At 44.9% G+C, this 18,332-nt stretch overlaps 1 protein-coding gene across 1 annotated transcript in view; it reads right to left on the bottom strand.

Annotated features, from left to right (window-relative positions):
- Positions 1-18,332, bottom strand: part of LOC132814811 (cAMP-specific 3',5'-cyclic phosphodiesterase 4B-like) — a 125,112-nt gene that overhangs the window by 101,760 nt on the left and 5,020 nt on the right. Inside the window, exons 2-4 of the mRNA XM_060823597.1 lie at positions 14,051-14,087; positions 7,175-7,245; positions 3,833-3,876 (exon numbers count right to left, since the gene is read on the bottom strand). Of these exons, the coding sequence (XP_060679580.1) occupies positions 3,833-3,876; positions 7,175-7,245; positions 14,051-14,087 (152 nt within the window). The remainder of the gene's footprint in view (positions 1-3,832; positions 3,877-7,174; positions 7,246-14,050; positions 14,088-18,332) is intronic.

The following is an 18,332-nucleotide window of genomic DNA, read 5'->3' on the forward strand; positions in this document are numbered from 1 at the left end:
TTCTTGAACTGCTGGAGTCCATGTGCTGTAATTCCCTGAGAGAGGGAATTCCAGGATTTTGATCCAGTGACAGTGAAGGAATGGCCATATTTTCCATTTCAGGATGGTGAGTAGCTTGGAGAGGAACTTGTAGATAGTGGTGTTCCTATAAACCTGCTGCCCTCGTCCTTCCATATGGAAGTGGTTGTAGGTTTCGAAGGTGCTTTGAAGCATCTTTGGTAAATTTCTGCTCTGCACCATGTAGCTAGTATACACTGCTGCTACTCAGTGCCTGTAGTGGAGGGAGGGCGTGTGTGGATGTGGTGCCAATCAAGCGGCTTGCTTTGTCCTTGAAGGTATTAAGCCTCTTGAGTGTTGGTGGAGTTGCCTCCATTCAGGCAAGTGGGGAGTATTGCACCACACTCCTGACTTGGGCCTTGGAACAGACGCACAGGCTCTGGGGAGTCAGGAGGTGAGTTATTCTGATCCTCTAATCTGTTCTCATAGGCACAGTTTTTATGTGGCTCATCCAGTTCAGTTCTGGTCAACGGTAATCATACAATCATAGAGTCATAGAGATGTACAGCATGGAAACAGACCCTTCGGTCCAACCCGTCCATGCCGACCAGATAGCCCAACCCAATCTAGTCCCACCTGCCAGCACCCGGCCCATATCCCTCCAAACCCTTCCTATTCATATACCCATCCAAATGTCTCTTAAATGTTGTAATTGTACCAGCCTCCACCACTTCCTCTGGCAGCTCATTCCATACACGTACCACCCTCTGTGGGAAAAAGTTGCCCCTTAGGTCTCTTTTATATCTTTCCCCTCTCACCCTAAACCTATGCCCTCAAGTTAATCCCTAGGTTGCTGATAGTGGATGATTCAGTGATGGTAATGCAATTGAATATCGAGGGTCGCTGGTTAGATTCTGTTCTGGTGGAGGCAGTCATTACCTGGGACTTGTGCAGGGACAGTGTTACTTGCCACTTTGGAAATATTTCATTGTCAGAGCTGAGCAGAGCAGCCCCTTTTCCACATTCCCAAAGGCCCAGCACACCGACTGCTCAGGCTTTAGTCATAAATCAGAAAGTCACTGAACCCAATAATTCTCTGTGGCAGGAGCCAACACAGTTTCCTCTTACAGAGTTACAGGAAGTAAACACAGCTTATTATAATCTCTTCCAGTGCTTTATCTGTCTTAGAAGTGGTTGATGGGGACAGTGCAAAGGAAACTTTACTCTGTATCTAATCCTGAGCTGAACCTGTCAGGGAGTGTTTGCTGGCGACAGTGTACAGGTAGCTTTATTTTCAGTTTTAAAAAGTAAACGGAGCTTTACCCTATATCTAACATGGCATTGTGCCTGTCTTGGGAGTGTTTGATGCAGATGATGGAGAGGCAGCTTTACTCTGTATCTAACCCCGGGCAGTCCCTGTCCTAGGGGTGTTTGATAGGGACAGTGAAGGAGATATTTCACTTTCACCTAACCCTGTGCTATATCTGTCCTGTGAAATCATGGAAGGTTGTGTGAAATTCTGGTCCTCTGTAACAGAAAGGATGTAACTTTTGTAGATAGAGTTGGGATGGGATTTACAAGGACAGGACAAATGACACTGTGAAGGAAGATTGGATTGGCTGGAGTTGTTCTCCTTAGACCAGAGGAGGGTGATGGGAGATTTGATTGAGGGGGTGTAGGTTTGCTCGCTGAGCTGTAGGTTTGGTATCCAGACGTTTCATTACCTGGCTCGGTAACATCATCAGTGGGGACCTCCAAGTGAAGCGAAGCTGTTGTCTCCTGCTTTCTATTTATATCTTTCTCCTGGATGGGGTTCCTGGGGTTTGTGGTGATGTCATTTCCTGTTTGTTTTCTGAGGGGTTGATGGATGACATCTAGATCTATATGTTTGTTTATGGCATTGTGGTTGGAGTGCCAGGCCTCTAGGAATTCTCTGGGATGTCTTTGCTTAGTCTGTCCCAGGATAGATGTGTTGTCCCAGTCGAAATGGTGTTTTTTTTCATCCGTGTGTAGGGCTATGAGGGAGAGGGGGGTCGTGTCTTTTTGTGGCTAGCTGGTGTTCGTGTATCCTGGTGGCTAACTTTCTTCCTGTTTGTCCTACGTAGTGTTTGTGGCAGTCCTTGCATGGAATTTTGTAGATGACGTTGGTTTTGTCCATGAGTTATACCGGGTCTTTTAAGTTTGTTAGTTTTAGTTTGAGAGTGTTGGTGGGTTTGTGTGCTACTAGGATTCCGAGGGGTCTCAGTCGTCTGGCTGTCATTTGGGATGGTTGTACAGAAATGTGAGTGACATCACAGTAGAAAGAAATGACAAGGGAGAGTTACAAACCTGTGTATACAGAAAACCGACAAACACTGGCCAAATACTCAACTACACCAGCAACCATCCCAACACACACAAATGAAGCTGTATCAGAACACTATTCCAACGAGCCACCACACACTGCAGCACAAACGAACTTCGGAAAACAGAGGAGAACCACCTATACAACGTATTCAAGAAGAACGGATACTCAAAAAATACAGTGTACAGATTCCTCAAGAACAAACCACAACAAGCAGACCAACCACAGCCAGAAACCCTAACCACCTTACCGTACATCAAAGAAGTTTCAGAAATGACAGCCAGATTACTAAGACCCCTCGGAATCCTAGTAGCACACAAACCCACCAACACTCTCAAACAAAAACTAACAAACTTAAAAGACCCAGTACAACCCATGGACAAAACCAACGTCATCTACAAAATTCCATGCAAGGACTGCCACAAACACTACATAGGACAAACAGGAAGAAAGTTAGCCACCAGGATACACGAACACCAGCTAGCCACAAAAAGACACGACCCCCCTCTCCCTCATAGCCCTACACACGGATGAAAAAAAACACCATTTCGACTGGGACAACACATCTATCCTGGGACAGGCTAAGCAAAGACATGCCAGAGAATTCCTAGAGGCCTGGCACTCCAACCACAACGCCATAAACAAACACATAGATCTAGATGCCATCTATCAACCCCTCAGAAAACAAACAGGAAATGACATCACCACAAACCCCAGGAACCCCATCCAGGAGAAAGATATAAATAGAAAGCAGGAGACAACAGCTTCGCTTCACTTGGAGGTCCCTACTGATGATGTTACCTAGCCAGGTAATGAAACGTCTGGGTATCAAACCTACAGCTCAGCGAGCAAACCTACACCCTAAACCTCAACCTGAGCTACAAACCTTCACAAACCTTGCGAGATTTGATTGAGATGTACAACAGTTTAAGAATTGGATAGAGTGGATGGGAAAGGCCATTTATCTTCACAGAAAGACCAGACTGTGACCCACAGATTTAAATTAATTAGTAGGCTGACTGAAGGAGGAAAAAAACTATTTTCCCCCAAAAGGCGCAAGGGGTCTGAAAGGGTCATGGAGGCAGAAGTTCTCACTTCGTTTAAAAGGTGATTGGAAATGCATCTCAACCTGTTCCTCGGATGCTGCCTGACCTGCTGTGCTTTTCCAGCATCTGCAGACCTCACCATCTCCTACTGTAACTGCAGACCTATGGACGAAATGCCACCAAGTGGGATGAGGCTGGGGACTTGTTTCTCAGCCAGCACAGGCTGGTGGACTAGGCAGCCTTTCTGTACTGTAAACTTGCTGTGATTCAGGAACTGCATCACCTACATGTTGTGGACCTCCTCTGCAGAGGTTTTGAACCAGACGCTATGGACTCCTAACCTGCTCCAGCTGCAATGACTGTAAGTGCCTGCTGCCATGTCACAGCAGCTCCAGTTAACAAGGAGCTCTTTCATTTCTTTGCTGGGTAGCAGAGGTTTAATTACCTGACAGGGTGCACAGTGCAGGCTGTGGTCCTGCTGGTGACCTCCTGTGGAGAAAATCAGAAAAACAAGTAAGTGCTTGTAAAGGCAGGGGGGTGTGATAGCTGCTTGTAGGATTGTGCAGACAGCAGGCACACAAGATGGACAGCAACCAGACATGCTCTGAAAGGATGCAGATAGCAGACAGTGCATGGAAAGGATTATGACGGGCAATATTCACACATGAAGTGGAACTGCCGGTGTTGGACTGGGGTGGACAAGCTCAGAAGTCACATGACACCAGGTTTATTTGAAATCACAAGCTTTTGGAATGCTGCTCTTTTGTCAGATAAAGGAGCAGTGCTCTGAAAGCTTGTGGTTTCAAATAAACCTGGTAGACTGTACCCAGGTGTCATGTGGCTTGTGATAATATTCATCCAGATAGGATACACACAGATAGACACAGACAGGATAGACACAGACAGGATAGACACAGACAGGATAGACACAGACAGGATATGTACAGACAGGATAGACAAAGACAGGATAGACACAGACAGGATAGACAAAGACAGGATAGACACAGACAGGATATGTACAGACAACACCCAGACAGGATACAGTAGACAGGAAATACACACACACAGCTTGCAGACAGCACCCAGAAAAGTACACACAGACAGGAAACAAGCAAGTGTACAATGAGGTACATACACAATAAATTATGATGTGTAGAATTTCCACTGTTTGATTTGATTTTGGGATTGCACTATTGTTGTACTTTATGAGATACCAAGTGATTGAGTGCTCCATAGTGTATCCATGGGACCTTCAATTATCCTCCGAATGTACTTCCCTGTGCTGGCTCTGCAGTAACTCTCGGACAGAATCTGGTTACTGAGGTGGGTAGTTTGAGTGAGGAGGTTTTCCTTGTGTAGTCGTGGTGATGGTGGTCAGGGGTGGGGGCACTGTGCCCCCACAATCACAAGTGTAGACATTGTGAAAACAAAAAAGAATCTGTTGGCATATATATATTTTTTAAAAAGCTGCTGTTCCTATAACCCTATGAAAGTATCAGACAAACTATTAAATGATTGATAACGGAAATATCAGGCACTCCGTACTTCTTAATCTTATCCAAATAAACATTGGGACATTGACAAAAGAGATCACAGAAATGCAAAGGCAATGAAGCTTGGCTGTAAGCCCAGACTAATCGAAGTACAGGAAGGCGCACACTCCTGATGAAGGGCTCCTGCCCGAAACGTTGACTCTCCTGCTCCTCAGATGCTGCCTGACCTGCTGTGCTTTTCCAGCACTGCACTTTTCGACAGGAGATTCTGTTTTAATGACTTTGCTAGATTGACATCCTTGCAAGATCATAGTAAGTTATTCCTAGCATGGAAGGAGCATGGTTTAAGTTTTTTTTTCAATTTCCTTTCCAAAGAGATTGCGGATGCAGACTAGTTCACAGCTGGGGTTCGGTGAACCATGAGCCATGGGCAAGCTGGCCTGACTCTAGTAACTGCTGGAGAGTAGGACATCCTGACCCTTGCAATTTGGGATGCACATCCCTATCCTGCACCACCAGAAATTGGAGGCACTGGGAATAGGGGCGAGAATTATCTGCTGTTTTTTACTCTGGGAAAATGCAGGACTTAGAGAGTCTGCACTATATTTCATACTCACTGCAGGCTGATACTAGCCTTTCCAGGATGCAGAAAGCTGTAATACCACAACCCCCAATGGGATTACTGCGCAAAGTTATACCTTCAGGATTTCTCTTGCATTTAAGCAGATTACTCAAAACAACTACCCCATAACCTCACCCGAACAGAATTGTCTGAAAATTCCCCCGAATTCCCCCTCAGATGATCTACTGGGTTTCTCTCAGGGATCGATCAGAATTCTCCATCAGGGGTAGACTGGGAATTCACAAGGAGGAGCTCAGCTCATCTTCCCAGTATCAGGCATTTCTATTGTTTCTCTGGGGTTCCTGCCAATGTTCCATCAAGATTATATCAGGACATTGAGATAATCCTGTGAAGATTTGAAATAAGCGTGTGTTTGGTACAAGGGGACCAGGAGTCACTAAGTTCATTTTCCAGTTGCTAACCCGGGTTAATCAGTAACAGCTGACATTTTCCTGAACCAGCAGAGGCTAATCTGGTAGAAAGGAGCCCAAGGGAAAAACTGATAGGAATCTGTAAAATTATGACTGCTCAGTAGAATGAATGCGGAGAAACTATTTCCGCTTGTGAGAACAACAGTACATAGATATTAATATTTTTTCATTCATTCGCAGGATGAGGGTATCACTAACTAGGCTAACACTTGTTACCCATCGCTAATTACCCAGAGAGCAATTCAGAGTCAACCACATTACTGTGGGTCTGGACTCACATGTAACCCAGGAGAAAGGGAGGTCTGCAGATGCTGGCGATCAGAGCTGAAAATGTGTTGCTGGAAAAGCGCAGCAGGTCAGGCAGCATCCAAGGAGCAGGAGAATCAACGTTTCGGGCATAAGCCCTGAAGAAGGGCTTATGCCCGATATGTCGATTCTCCTGTTCCTTGGATGCTGCCTGACCTGCTGCGCTTTTCCAGCAACACATTTTCAGCTCACATGTAACCCAGACCAGGTAAGGATGCCAGTTTCCTCTATGAAGGACATTAGTGAACCAGATGGGGTTTCTTCGACAATCAACAGTGGATCAATAGATTCTTAATGTCAGATTTCCATGAAATTCAAATCTCACCATCTCCTGTGGTGGGGCTTTGAACCTGGTTGGCCTACACTTGACTCTAGATGCAGAGCAGTGTGGTTGACTCTGGGCAGTAATCATTAACAGGTGGAATTAAAAATTCAAGAGGAATTATTTTAAAGAAAGAGAAAAAAACACTTTTACTTGGATAACTCTTTTTGCAACATGGGATGTTCCAAAATGCTTTATAACCAAAGAAACACTTGTGAACTGTAGCCAATACTAAAAGGACCAACATGAGGATGATGAGAGTGTGGAACTTGGTGCAACAAGAAGTGGTTAACGATAGCATTAATCGGGGGGGCGCGGGGAGGGGGGGGGGTGGTAAACACCTGGGGGGAGATCTGAATAGGAAATTTGAGAGGAGTGTGAAAGAGCTTAACAGAACTTGAGGAATTCGTTTGGAGTACAAGTATGGTCTAACCGGGCTGAATGGCCACTTGTACATTATTGAATCAATGAAACCTGTAACTTTGAACTACACTTGTGATTGGGTGCTGTGATATTCTCATGAATTCCCCTCAGTGAATCACAGAATCATTGATGGCTTAGAGGACTTGTCTATACCCTGGGCTGTGGTTGCCTTAAGATATCTGGTACTCACTTATTTGGGGGTCCTTGGGTATTAGCCAGAACAGTGAAGTTGTTCCTCACACTACGCAAACTCGCCAGGATCTGAGGGGAAGACAGAAAGAGATAAAGTAATAGACATATGTCACAGACAGTGCTGGGTACATACAGAGTAAAGGCTGCCTCTTCACTGTCCCCACCAAATACTCCCAGGACAGGCACAGAACCATGTTAGATACAGAGTAAAGCTGCTTCTGCATTTTCCCAATAATGTGTTTTCACTCCATGTTCAGCACAACACCCTTTTTTAAACCATTGGGGTATTTTCCAATTACAAATCATATATACAAGAATGACAATTGGAAACTTCAGTTACCCTAATATAGACTGGACAAAGAAAAGCAAAAGGCAAACAGGTTAGTAACTCCTGAAATTCATTTTGAGGACTTTTAAAATTGATGCAGAATTTCTATTTTGTGGATGGTATGCAATTTGGAAGCATTCTGAGCTGTAAGAAGGTTAATGCAGAACTTCACAAAGTCACAAACTCGCCGATGGGGTGAATGGACAATTAGCATATTAAATTTAATGCAGAGAAGTATGAAGCGATTTACCTCGTAGGAAGAATGTAGAGATACAATATACACCAGGTAGTACAGTTTGGAAAGTGTACAAGAGTGGAGGGGTATATTAAAACAGCAGGCGGATTCAGAGCATGGGTAAAAGCAATTAAGTTATATTACCCTTGTATAAAATATTAGAATATTGCATTAGGATATCCTGAAGAAATGTCATACCGGACTCTCTCCACACACGCTGTCAGATTTGATGAGTTGCTCCAGCAATTTCTGTTTTTATTTTTGATCTCCAGCCTCTGCAATATTTTGCTTTCATCACAGATTTAAAGTGACTGGCAAAAGGACAGGAATAATATGAAGGAAAACCTTTTCCCAGAGTGAGTGGTTACAGTTTGGGATACCTGACACACTCTGATGGAGGCAGGTTCACTCGAATGGTTAGACCCAGAGGGTATAGGAGCAGAATTAAACCACTCAACCCACCACGTGTACTCTGCCATTCAATCCTGGCTGCTATGTTTCTCAACTTCATTCTGCTGCCTTCACTCCCTCCCCCCAAAACCTTTGATCCCCTTTCCAATCAAAAACCTATCTATCTCTGTGTTAAGTACAGTCATGTCTTGACCTCCACATCGCTCTGCAGCTATGAGTTCCACACAGTCACCATCCTTTGGTTGAAAGAATTCATCCTCATCTAAGTTCTAAAAGGTCCTTCCCACACTCTGAGGCTGTGCCCTTGGGTCCTAGTTTCTGTTAGTTGTGGAAACATCTTAACCATATGTACTCTATCCAGGCTTCTCAGTATTCTGTAAAAGTTTGAATGAGATACCTCCTCAGCTTTCTAACTTCCACTCAGGACAGACTCAGAGTCCTCAACGGCTCTTTAACCCCTTCATTCTCGGGATCATTCTTGTGAACATGCTCTGGACCCCCTCCAAGGCCAGCACATCCTCCCTTAGATACTGGGGCCAAAACTGCTCATTGTATTCCAAATGTGGTCTGACCAGAGCCTTATACAGCCTCAGCAGCACACCTTGCCTTCCAGTACTCTTGAAATGAATGTAAACGTATTTGTCTTCCTTACTGGCAACTGAGGTAATAATCTTTAAAAATCCTGAACTAGGACTCCTAACTCCTTTGCCTCAGATTTCCGAAAAGTTTCCCCATTGAGAAAACCGTCGCCATCTTATGCAGGGAGAAAGTGTGGACTGTAGATGCTGGAGATCAGAGTCAAAGGGTGTGGTGCTGGAAAAGCACAGCAGGTCAGGCAGCATCCGAGGAGCAGGAGAGTCAATGTTTCGAGTATAAGCTCTTCATCCTTTATTCCCTTGAACTTCCCCAGCACCTTCTCCTTCGTGATGGCCACTACACTCACCTCTGCCTCCCGACTATGCTACAGGTGTCTTCCACTGTGAAGACTGATACAGGAGGATATAGATAAACTGGAGAGTTGGGCGGAAAAGTGGCAGATAGAGTCCAATCCAGACAAATGTGAGGTGATGCATTTAGGCAAGAATAATTCTAGAGTGAATTATACAAAGAACGGAAGAGCCTTGGGAAAAGTTGCTGGGCAGAGAGATCTGGGAGTGCAGGTCCATTGTACCCTGAAGGTTGCTGCACAGGTGGATAGAGTGGGCAAGGAGGTACATGGTATGCTTACCTTCATTGGACGGGGTATTGAGTATAAGAGCTGGCAAGTCATGTTAACATTGTACAAGACATTGGTTCAGCCACATTTAGAATACTGTGTACAGTTCTGGTCGCCACATTACCAAAAGGATGTGGACGCTTTGGAGAGGGTGCAGAGAAGGTTTACGAGGATGTTGCCTGATATGGAAGGTGCTAGCTATGAAGAAAGGTTGAGTAGGTTAGGTTTATTTTCAATAGAATAAAGGAGATTGAGGGGGGACCTGATTGAGGTTTACAAAATCATGAAGGGTATAGACAGGGGGATAGTGACAAGCTTTTTCCCAGGGTGAAGGATTCAATAACAAGAGGTGGAAAGTTTAAGGGGGATACACGCGGCAAGTACTTCACACAGAGGGTGGGGGGTGTCTGGAACGCGTTGCCAGCAGAGGTGGTAGAGGCAGGCATGGTAGATTCATTTAAGATGCGTTTGGACAGATGCATGAGTAGGTGGGGAGCAGAGGGATACAGAAGCCCAGGAATTGACTGACAGGTTTAGACAGTACACTTGGATCGGTTCAGGTGTGGAGGGCTGAAGGATTCTGTTCCTGGGCTGTAAATTTTCTTTGTTCTTTGTTCTAAAGTATCGATTCAGCTCCTCCACCATTTCCTCATTGCCCAGCCTCATTTCCCAGTGGTCCAATGTCTGCTCTTGCCTCACTCAGACCCTCTAAAAAAACTCTTGTAACCCTTTATGTTATGAGTTAGCTTATCCTCATATCTCATTTTTCCCTCCTCTCCTCTTATTGCTTTTTTTAATTACCCTCTGCTGGTTTTAAAGGCTTCCCAATCCTCTATCTTCCCACACACCTTCACCACAATGTGTGATTTTACTTTTGTTTTTATGTTGTCCCTGACTTCCCTTGTCAATCACAGTGACCTCATCCACCCCCGGGTGTGATTCCTCTTCCCTGGGATGAATGTCTTTTGTGCCTCCCAAATTACCCCAGAAATTCCAACCATTGCTGCTCCATTACCTTCCTTGCTAGGCCCCTTTTCCAATCAACTTTGACCAGCTCCTCCCTTATATCTCTGTCGTTATCTTTACTCAATCGTAATACTGGCTTCTCCTTCTGACACCGTGGTGTGAGTTCTACCATGTTATGGTCAGTGCTCCATTAGGGGTTCCTTCACTTAAAGCTCCCTAATCAAATCTGCCTCATTACACATCACTGAATCCAGAATTGCCTGTTCCCTAGTGGGCTCTACGACAAGCTGCTCCAAAACAAACCTCATAGACATTCCACAAATATCTTTGGTTCAGATCTGCTGCCAACCTGATTTTCCCATTCCACCTGCATATTGAAGTTTTCCCATGGTTACTATCGTTTCTGCTCCACAACCTGACTATTGCTAGGAAGCCTGTACATAACTTCCAACAGGATACGTTTTTCTTTGCAGTTCCTCAACCCTACCTACACAGTTTCTATGACCCCAATCTACCTATTGCACTCTCAGCTACTTCCCCCCAGCCCCACTCCCTCCCACTTATCACTCCACCCCCTCGGCTCCCAGCCTCATTCCTGATGAAGAGCTCTTGCCCGAAACGTCGATTGTCCTGCTCCTTGGATGCTGCCTGACCTGCTGTGCTTCGCCAGCACCACACTCTCGACTCTGATCTCCAGCATCTGCAGTCCTCACTTTCTCTACACAGTTTCTATGCCTTCTGACCCTAAATTACTCCTTGCTATTAATGTCTTACTAACAAGGCAACTCTTTCCCCTCTGCCATCTGCCTGTCCTTCCCATGGGGCACATATCCTTGGAATCCTTAGTTTGGAATGTACTACCGAAGAGGAAGGCAGCGACAGAGTCACTCGTGTAGTTAGGGTCTGGACTGTACTGTCAGTGAGACTGGTGGAGTCAGGTTCTTTTGAGTAGTTAGTCTCTGGACTGCGCTGTCTGAGAGTGGTCGAGGCAGGTTCAATGAAGATATTCAAGAAGAGATTGGATAGCTGTCTGAAAAGGAAAAATATGTAACAGGGAGAAAGTGGGAGAGTGTACAAAGTGATCTGCTCATTTGGTGAGCTAGACCGTACTCAACGGGTAAACAGTCTTTGGCTGTAACAATCCACTGGCACTATGATAGTATAAGGTAGTATAGGGTAGATGTGGAAACGAACAAAGAACATTAAAAGATGAAGATATTGATCTGAAGGAGGGATAATTTCATTTAAAAGGTACCTAGTTCAGGTGTGCTGTAATCAAAGATTATAAGGTAGAGCAATAAATCAGCAATAAAAGGATTTCAAATAGGAAATAATTTAGATACAAATTAAATAGATTCGGGAAGGGAAAAGGAAGTGAATCAAAAAGGAGGAGACGAGACATAGAGATTAAACATGCAACAGGAAGAGGGGTTTAATGATATATAGAGGGATGAAGAATTATAAACCCTGAATGATTGAATTTCAGAGAACTGGAAAAGGAAAGATGGAGGCGAAGAAGAATATATGAGACAGGATTAGCAGAGAACAATAACAAACTTTAAACTCTTTCCCAAACACAAGTCTCGTTAAAGACCTCTGGAGGCAGAGAGAATGATTGAGGTCTGGATGAATACTTTGCATCTGTCCCTGCAATATCACAGAACAGGAGCTGGAAAGGGGTGAAGAAATTTGATTCAATAAAAATAGGAGGGTATTTCAAAACAGAAAAGTCACCCAACACAAATAGACACATCCTCGGTTACTGCGGAGGGCATGGTTCAAGCAATAATCTTTCATTCCTTCTTGGAAATTTAAGTGATACCAGAGAATTACTGGATTGCAAATGTTGCATGTTGTTGAAGAAAAGGGAGATGGAATAGAACTGGCAACTTCAGGCCAGTCAACTTAAAGGCAGTGGTCAATAACTGACTAGTGACCAGAAATTGGACAAAATTTATGTTTGCTTTGAGGAATATACATTAATAAATAACAGCTGGTCAGTTTATACACAGACTATCAGAAGTGTTTGACAGTGTATTGAGTAATAGACTAGTCAGCAACATTGAAGTTGAAAAGCACAGCAAGTCAGGCAGCATCTGAGGAGCAAGAGAATTGACGTTTCTGGCATAAACCCAAATTGAAGCCAATGGGATTAAAGAGGAAATGATGTCATGGACGCACATTTGGCTAAGGGACAGAAAGCAGGGAGTAATATTGAACACATGATTTCAGACATATACAGTTATGTTCCCTAGCGGCCAATATTAGAGACACTGCTCTTTTTGATTTTTATTAGTGAGCTGGACTTGGGTGTAGAGTTTTCAGATTACTCAACGCTCATAAATGCAGTGAACAATGAAACCTCAGGAAGTCAGGGACCCATGTGCAGAACCTTGGTACAGCTTTGCTCTCCTTATCTGAGGAAAGAGATCCTGACTGAAGAGGGAATGCAACAAGGGTCTCCTAGACTTCTTCCTGGGACGACAGGATTGATGTATGAAGAGAGATGGATTGGTTAGGATTATATTCACAGGAGTTTAGAAACATGAGGGGGATATCACAGATACCTAAAAAACACACAGGGAGTTTGAGTCCAGAACCAAGGGCCACAGTCTACGGATATGGGGTATTTAGGATTGAGAGGAGAAGAAAATGCTTCACCCAGAGAGTGGAAGGCCTGTGGAACGTTCTGCCACATATTGAATGTTTTCAAGAAGGACGTGGATATAGTTCTTAGAATTAAAGGGATCAAAGCGTATGTGGGGAGAAAGTGGGAACAGGGGACCGAGTTGGATGATCAGCCATGATTATATTAAACAGCAGAGCAGACTCAAAAGGCCGAATGGCCTCCTCCTGCTCCTGTTTCCTGTGTTTCCATGGCTGTGAAGTAAACTACACGTGGCCATTGAAATTTACATTCCGAAGTGTGACAGTGTGTATTTTGGAAGGAAGAATAAGGAGAGTCAATTTTTTTTTGGTGAAACCTTAAACAGATGCAACAACAGACAGATATAGCTACATATGTGCATTTTTGAAAGTACTAGGACAAGTTGGGAAAACTGTTAAAAAGCATGCAGCTTTCTTGGGTTTATACACAGAAGCACTGATTATAAAAACAATAAGTTGTGCTAAGTGTATGTAAAACACTGGTTAGACCGCCATTGGAAGATAGTGTCCAATTTTGAGCACTGCACTTTATAAATGATGTCATGTCCTTAGGAGATTCTTTAGAATGGTGCTGGAGAGAGAGATTTCAGAACCATGGAGAGGAAGGGATTGCGCAGATAGAGCAGAGGTGGTTGAGGAAAGAGTTAAATGAAGCTTCCAAACTTATACACAGTTTGGGGAAAGTAAATAAGTTGATGGTATTTCTAGAGGATTGTTAACCTGAGCACACAGATTAAAGGTTGGCAAGGGAATCAGAGGAAATGAGAAGAATTTGTTAGACAGCAATCAGTGATGTGGAATACACTGTCAAACACGATCATATAGCAGATTTAATAGTAACTTTGAAAAGGGAATTGGAAAACTACTTGAAAAGGAAATGTGCTATAGAATAGGGCAGCAGGATTAATTGTACGGCTACTTTGTGTTCTGTCATTAGGAATTACAAGAGATTCTAATTTCATTTGTGATTTTCTTAAGAACATTGTGGCAACACAGTAAGAAACAGAGAGAACGACAGACAGATTGTGAGAAGGTGGGTAGTTTAACTCACCTGAGCAAAAGGAGTGACAATGAGGTCCTCAGTATGTCTGAAAGAAAAACACATGAGTTCAGAACGTGGGTCAACAGGTGGATTAAAAACTAAAACATCCCAACAGAAGACAGATATACCTACCTGGGTTTCTTGATAAAACTGGTCAAAAATTGGACTTATAATATATAAGTCCCATATTCATATCAGCCCCTTGTACACCAGCCCCTTCGTCCACCAGCCCCTTGTACACCAGCCCCTTGTACACCAGCCCCTTCGTCCACCAGCCCCTTGTACACCAGCCCCTTGTACACCAGCCCCTTGTACACCAGCCCCTTTCTACACCAGCCCCTTTCTACACCAGCCCCTTGTACACCAGCCCCTTGTACACCAGCCCCTTGTACACCAGCCCCTTGTACACCAGCCCCTTGTACACCAGCCCCTTTCTACACCAGCCCCTTTCTACACCAGCCCCTTGTACACCAGCCCCTTGTACACCAGCCCCATGTACACCAGCCCCTTGTACACCAGCCCTTTGTACACCAGCCCCTTTCTACACCAGCCCCTTGTACACCAGCCCCTTGTACACCAGCCCCTTGTACACCAGCCCCTTTCTACACCAGCCCCTTGTACACCAGCCCCTTGTACACCAGCCCCTTGTACACCAGCCCCTTGTACACCAGCCCTTTCTACACCAGCCCCTTGTACACCAGCCCCTTGTACACCAGCCCCTTTCTACACCAGCCCCTTGTACACCAGCCCCTTGTACACCAGCCCTTTCTACACCAGCCCCTTGTACACCAGCCCCTTGTACACCAGCCCTTTGTACACCAGCCCCTTTCTACACCAGCCCCTTGTACACCAGCCCCTTGTACACCAGCCCCTTGTACACCAGCCCCTTGTACACCAGCCCCTTTGTACACCAGCCCCTTTCTACACCAGCCCTTTCTACACCAGCCCCTTGTACACCAGCCCCTTGTACACCAGCCCTTTGTACACCAGCCCCTTGTACACCAGCCCCTTTCTACACCAGCCCCTTGTACACCAGCCCCTTGTACACCAGCCCCTTTCTACACCAGCCCCATGTACACCAGCCCCTTTCTACACCAGCCCCTTGTACACCAGCCCCTTGTACACCAGCCCCTTTCTACACCAGCCCCTTGTACACCAGCCCCTTGTACACCAGCCCCTTGTACACTAGCCCTTTGTACACCAGCCCTTTCTACACCAGCCCCTTTCTACACCAGCCCCTTGTACACCAGCCCCTTGTACACCAGCCCTTTCTACACCAGCCCCTTTCTACACCAGCCCCTTGTACACCAGCCCCTTGTACACCAGCCCCTTTCTACATCAGCCCCTTGTACACCAGCCCCTTTCTACATCAGCCCCTTGTACACCAGCCCCTTTGTACACCAGCCCCATGTACACCAGCCCCTTTCTACATCAGCCCCTTGTACACCAGCCCCTTTGTACACCAGCCCTTTGTACACCAGCCCCTTTCTACACTAGCCCCTTGTACACCAGCCCCTTGTACACCAGCCCTTTCTTCACCAGCCCCTTTGTACACCAGCCCCTTGTACACTAGCCCTTTGTACACCAGCCCTTTGTACACCAGCCCCTTGTACACCAGCCCTTTCATCCCTGGCATCAACCTGGTGACCCTCCTCTGAACTGCCTCCAGTGCTATCACATCCTTCCTCAAGTAAGGAGGTCAAATCTGGACACAGTACTCCAGGTGTGGTTTCACCAACGCCCTATATAATTGTAACAACACTTTTTTACTTTCGTAATCCAGTCTTTTTGCAATAAATGCCAAGATTCCATTTGCCTTTCTTATTATATGCTGCATCTGCAAACCCACTTTCTGCGATTCATGCACAAAGACACCAAGATCCCTCTGCACTGATGTACTTTGAATCTGATTCCCATTTAAATAATAATTTGCCCTTTTATTTTTCCAGCTAAAATAGACAACTAACACTGGTAAACATCAAACTCCATCTGTCAGATTCGGGCCTATTCTCTTAGCTTATCAATATCCATCTGTAAACTCTTTATCTCCTAATCATAGCCCACATTTTCCCACCTATTTTAGTATCATCTGTGAATTTTGTGATGTTACACTTGGTGTCTTCTTGGGGATCATTTTACAGATTGTAAATAGATGTGATCTGAGAAATGTGGGCGGCACGGTGGCACAGTGGTTAGCACTGCTGCCTCACAGCGCCTGTAGACCCGGGTTCAATTCCCGAATCAGGCGACTGACTGTGTGGAGTTTGCACGTTCTCCCCGTGTCTGCGTGGGTTTCCTCCGGGTGCTCCGGTTTCCTCCCACAGTCACAAAGATGTGCGGGTCAGGTGAATTGGCCATGCTAAATTGCCCGTAGTGTTAGGTAAGGGGTAAATGTAGGGGTATGGGTGGGTTGCGCTTCGGCGGGTCGGTGTGGACTTGTTGGGCCGAAGGGCCTGTTTCCACACTGTAAGTCTAATCTAAAAAAAAATGAACCATATGGCACCCACTTGTTAGTTTGCCACCCAGAGCACCCAATTATCCCGATTCTCTGCTTTCTGTCAGTCAGCCAGTCCTGTATTCAAACCAATAGTCTATCTTTAACTTTTGGGACCTAACCTTCTGGATCAGTCTTTTATGTCAAATGCTTCCTGGAAATCTAAATATACCGCATCCACCAGATCCCCATTATCCATTTTGTTCGTTACATCCTCAAAGAACTGCAGCAAGTTTGCTGAGCATGACTTGCCCTTCATGAAGCTGTGCTGACACTAGTGAATGACATTTCCATTTTCATTTGTGTGTTGAATCATGATTCACACAGGCCTGTATCACAGAGACAGCTGTTCATTTACATTAGCAGAGTAAGACCAGAAAAAGCAGGTCAAAACTTTGTCCTTTTCTTTGGAAACTGGGATACCCTTCAAATATGGTCCCAGACACCTTCTGGGGGGGGGGCGGATATGGTGCCTTTTGGATTTTTAAAGTATACTTCATTGTTTGTTTAAAAAGGCAGAAACTTATTAAATGTCAAGGAACTATCGACAAACCTGTCAGAATTAACTGATAAAACTCACACGAAGGCCTGTGAAAAGCAGCTATGAATGGGACCTATCAAACTGTCAAAGCAGTTAAATGTTCTGCTCCTTAAATCTTTGAACAGTATGTCTCCTTGTTAAAACAAACACTGTTTGCTACTATATTCCATCGTAAGCCCTAGGGTCTACGTAATTGGAAAAATGGGAGACATTTTATGGTCTTTAAAATCTTTTCAGACACAGTGCCAAAGCCTCAAGCCAGGACACCTGCTCACAATACCTTCCTCCTGTCCCAACATCAGATCTAGCCCGCCCATAGAAACTGAAAATCTGATGTCTGGGTAGTTATTTTTAAAAGTCAAGTCACAGAGTTGAGAAGCATGGTATGTGCATTTGACTTGCAGACTAAAATATGAGTCACAATTTATCAACAGAATGGACATTGGACTGAGTTAGAAAGAGAGAGCGAGGTAAAATTTGAGGACATTTGTCTGCAACAACTTAGGATGTTCTACTTTGTTAAAGGTGCTACACAAATGCAAGCTGGTATTGGCAGAGGGAGAGAAATAGAGTAAGGTAAACTAAGAGGGCATCAGAGAACTGAATGAGGCAGTAAGGGATAGAGACAAGATGAAGGAAGAGATACAGACAGAGACAGTCAGCAATACAGCGATTTACTCAGGTGACACCAAAGTAGAGAGGCTTTAGCTATGGAGACATACTCATGTCGACAGTCTCTACTCACTAGAACAGTGAAGGAGGGAGGGGAGAATCTGATTTAAATCTTTATCTGTACTTCTGCACTTCTTGTACCTGCAGAATTCCTGCTCTGTGTCTCTCTGTATCTCCTGTATCTGTTTATTCCATGTAGCTCCTATATCTGCTGTGTTCATCTTCCCAGTCTCTATGTATCACCTGTATCTGCCCTGTTTTCTGTGGCTCCTGTATCTGTTGTGGTCTCCTGCCCTGTCCCTCTGTATCTGTCTGATTCCTGTAGCTCCTGTAGCTTTATAACTCTGTCCAACTCCTATTCTGTTGATAATTTGTGACTCATATTTTGGACTGCAAGTCAAATGCACATCAGTCTTGATAGAGTCATAGAGATGTACAGCATGGAAACAGACCCTTCGGTCCAACCCGTCCATGCCAACCAGATATCCCAACCCAATCTAGTCCCACCTGCCAGCACCCGGCCCATATCCCTCCAAACCCTTCCTATTCATATACCCATCCAAATGCCTCTTAAATGTTGCAAT

This window comes from Hemiscyllium ocellatum, unplaced genomic scaffold (assembly GCF_020745735.1).
Source record: "Hemiscyllium ocellatum isolate sHemOce1 unplaced genomic scaffold, sHemOce1.pat.X.cur. scaffold_939_pat_ctg1, whole genome shotgun sequence".
Taxonomy (NCBI): Eukaryota; Metazoa; Chordata; class Chondrichthyes; order Orectolobiformes; family Hemiscylliidae; genus Hemiscyllium; species Hemiscyllium ocellatum.